Below are 3436 nucleotides of genomic sequence, written 5' to 3'. Positions count from 1 at the left end.
ATAATACACCAAATGCACAACAACAAAACATATTTTTATGGTAATTCAGTAAAGTGTTGTTTTTAACTGCGTCAGACATGAAATCAGGGATGCAGCCATCACCATGGCAAATAAATCACAAGAATACCACTGCTCAGTAAACAGAGATTATATTATTAATGTGTTGAGTTTACAGAAAACTGTAATATTTGGGTGAAATCAGATGAACGCTGGCTGCTAACAGGGTCAAACCTGCACTGATTTACTGATTTACTGTTCTTCCTCCAGGCTGCTGGAGGAGGGGAACACAGACGGAGCCGAAGAGCAGAAACAGAGGCTAGAGCAGCTCCAGAGGGACAGGCGAAGAGTGCTGCAGGACAACAACATGATCCACCAGCCACGATTTTTCAAGTAAAAACTTAGAAAAAAAATTGAACTATTGAAATATGCTGACAGATACATTTTTACCAGCGCAGATATATTCACTTTGTGTGTTTTGTGTGGACAGGAAGTCCAAGGATGACATGTGGGTGAACAACAACATGTACTGGGAACTGCGCAGAGAGCCCGGCTTCCATAAAATGGACTTTCCTGTGTTGTGGTGACCCCTAGGTTTAACCACATCCAATAACTCTAAGTTATCAGAAAAAGAGAAGTATAGAAAACTGAAGTGAGACCAGCATCACGGAGCCCTGACCTGGTTGGGTCGCTCTGTGTCACAGTGTCCCAAATCCACATGGACCTTCTGCTTCCTCTTATTGGACTCAAAACATGGAGCACTTATTTTTTTCTGTTCTTATGAGTAAAAGTCCCACTTAAAACTGTAATGAATGTCAGTGTAGACTAAAACTTCATATCCATATGTTTGGTTGCTTTCACCAATGTGCCTTTTTACTGTAGTGCTGCACTCAGTGAACTGCTGTAGCTGTTATGCAAAATAAAATAAAAAAAACACTGAATAATGTCAGAATGATACTTCTCTGAAGAAAGGAGGACCAGAAAGTTCTACTGAAGGTTTTAACCCACTCATGTATTCTCCCCTTTTGAGTCACTCTGAGAAGTTCTGTTGACATCAGAAACAAACGGATTAGTTTTTCATTTAATTAAGGACCTCGTGTCTTTTTTTAGTCACTGCCTTGCTTCAGTTATGTCTATAATGAGACTGAATTGGGGTTTTTTTAGCAGGCGGGAGGAAGAATTTTTGTGTCAAATTATTTTTTTAGTCTATAAACTAAATATATATATATATATATATATATATATATATTCTAACCAGTTTGATTTTATTTGCATCACACATTTTTATGTTTTCCTTGGCCTCTAGTTTGAAACGGCTGGACAGCCTTCTCAGGGAGTGAGGTGCTCCCTCAATGGATTTATTTTAATGTCACAAGACCAGAGACTCGACTTCTCGTTAGTGACCATGATTGACTGCAGCTGGTTGTCTTCCTGTGCCAGCATACAAACAATTTGTTCAGCGACACACTTGTTTGATTCACCAGTTCTCCTCTGTCCTCAAACGGAATGATATTGGTTAAGAGGTTTAGAATGACCTAGAATAGATATTTACTCCCATGATGAGTGAACATGTGGCCACAGCTGGCAAACAGCAAATGACTCCAAAAAACTAAAATGCAAAACAATAAAAAAATAATAATAAAAAGGCATGTCTGCTCATGCCCAGATAGCAACACAGACATTAAGTTTATAGCATTCCTTAAATCCATCCTGTATCACTCATCAGTTTTTGTGCCAGAGTTTTAAACTAAAATTATCTTAAAATGAGAAATGGAGCCATTTTAGTCAAACTGTAAAAATAGCATGTTATTTCATGTTTTTTGCATGAACTTGCACTTTAAAATCTTACAAGTTGATCTTATAAAAACAAAAATCTTGGAAACCGATTGCCTTGAAAAATCTAAGTAAGTATAACTATTACTCTTGTGTTTTGTTTACTTAACATATACTTGTTCAGTGTACTTAAATCCTTGTTGTATGCACCTAATCATGGTAAGTTAATTTAACTTAGTTTAGCAAAGTTGTTTTAACTTAAAAATAGCGATAAAATAAACTTATTAACTTATTAAGTTAGTCCAACTTACACAAACTGTGGTTTATTTAGCAGAATCCAGGAAACCGATTACCTCATATGAATAAAGTACAACAAAAGATATGTTCACAAGGTTCAGTGTTTTATTTTTTAAAAATTGCTATCCTTAGCATCTTAACAAAAGGCCAATGTGAAACACAAGAAATACAAAACTTTTACACTGTAAAATGCAATAAGTGGACTTTACTTAGAAATGTGTGCAAACTCATTGCCTCAAAAGAATACATGTTTCTGGCGTCCCACAACAAAACACATTTTCAAAGCATTACAATAACCTGACTTGTAAAACTCTTAACTGTGAACTATAAGTACCTGGGTAGTTTGTCATCAGTCACTTCTTTTTTTTTTTTTTTTACCCCATTTGAATTTTTCATAGAAAGTACACAATAAACCATAAAACTTTAAAAACAGTGTGTTTTAAGCCTGAACAGAAAATTTGCTAAGCATGTTTTGTAGAACTGAAGTCATCACCAATTGAAGGCTTTTGTGGACGTAGGTTTTCTGAGACAGAAACAAAACAGAAAACATTTCACATTTCCAGAAATAGGATCTACTGCAAATAAACTGTTAGGGAACTGACAGTTTATCAATCTTTTATGGCATCAAAGCTTAAACGGTTGTATCAAAACATAAAGAACTATCACTATATAACTTCATCAAATATCAAACTTTATCATAGTTGACTTTTGTTTGTTTTTATAGTCATATTGCACTGGTAATTCACCAAGTTGTAATATTTAAAGTATCTAACATGCCTGCTTATGCTCTCCAGTGAGTTAAAAAAATGTGCAAAATTCCTCGTTGTCTTTGGAGAAATAAAAGATAAACAAAAATSTCTTTGGTTAGCAGGTAGGCTATGCTAGTTGAGCAGGAATTGGAGAAAAGTTGTTGCCCAGATTGTTAGACTTAACTCTTTACAATGCAAAATCCCCACCACTTTTTATTTATATTTTTTATTTTATTTTTTTATTTTTCGTGGACTAACTTAAATCAAGCCTTTTCTTTCCAAACGTTCACATCACTTAATTAATATATGCATAAACAAGTTGACGAAATAAAGTTATTTTCACTTTAAATCTTTTTTAATCAGAAAGTTGCACTGTCATTTTTGAAGTATTTGACACTGAATTTTAGCTTAATATCTGTAAAATTCACTGCGTTTCATCCTTTTTGTTTTTGTTTATGTGTAGGATAGTCAATTAGGCAGCCATCTTGAATTAGGTTGACTCCAAAAGTTTATTATATATTAAAAAAAAAAACTTAATTATAAGCCAGAACAATAAAACAATAAACACCTTAAATATTCAATAAAATGACAATGATAAAATAAAATGAAAAGTTCCAATA

At 33.9% G+C, this 3436-nt stretch overlaps 1 protein-coding gene across 2 annotated transcripts in view; it reads left to right on the top strand.

Moving 5' to 3' along the window:
• Nucleotides 1-944, top strand: part of LOC106519494 (oxysterol-binding protein-related protein 3) — a 26908-nt gene extending 25964 nt beyond the window's left edge. For both annotated transcript variants that reach the window (XM_014011199.1, XM_014011200.1), the window contains exons 21-22: nt 268-390; nt 488-944. In XM_014011199.1, coding sequence (XP_013866653.1) covers nt 268-390; nt 488-584 — 220 coding nt within the window. In that variant the 3' untranslated portion in view covers nt 585-944. The remainder of the gene's footprint in view (nt 1-267; nt 391-487) is intronic.
• Nucleotides 945-3436: the final 2492 nt, after the last annotated feature.

Source organism: Austrofundulus limnaeus, unplaced genomic scaffold (assembly GCF_001266775.1).
Source record: "Austrofundulus limnaeus strain Quisiro unplaced genomic scaffold, Austrofundulus_limnaeus-1.0 Scaffold78, whole genome shotgun sequence".
In the NCBI taxonomy this organism is placed as follows: domain Eukaryota; kingdom Metazoa; phylum Chordata; class Actinopteri; order Cyprinodontiformes; family Rivulidae; genus Austrofundulus; species Austrofundulus limnaeus.
The sequence above is the reverse complement of the archived record's forward strand: the minus strand, read 5'-3'. Positions and strand labels throughout refer to the sequence as shown.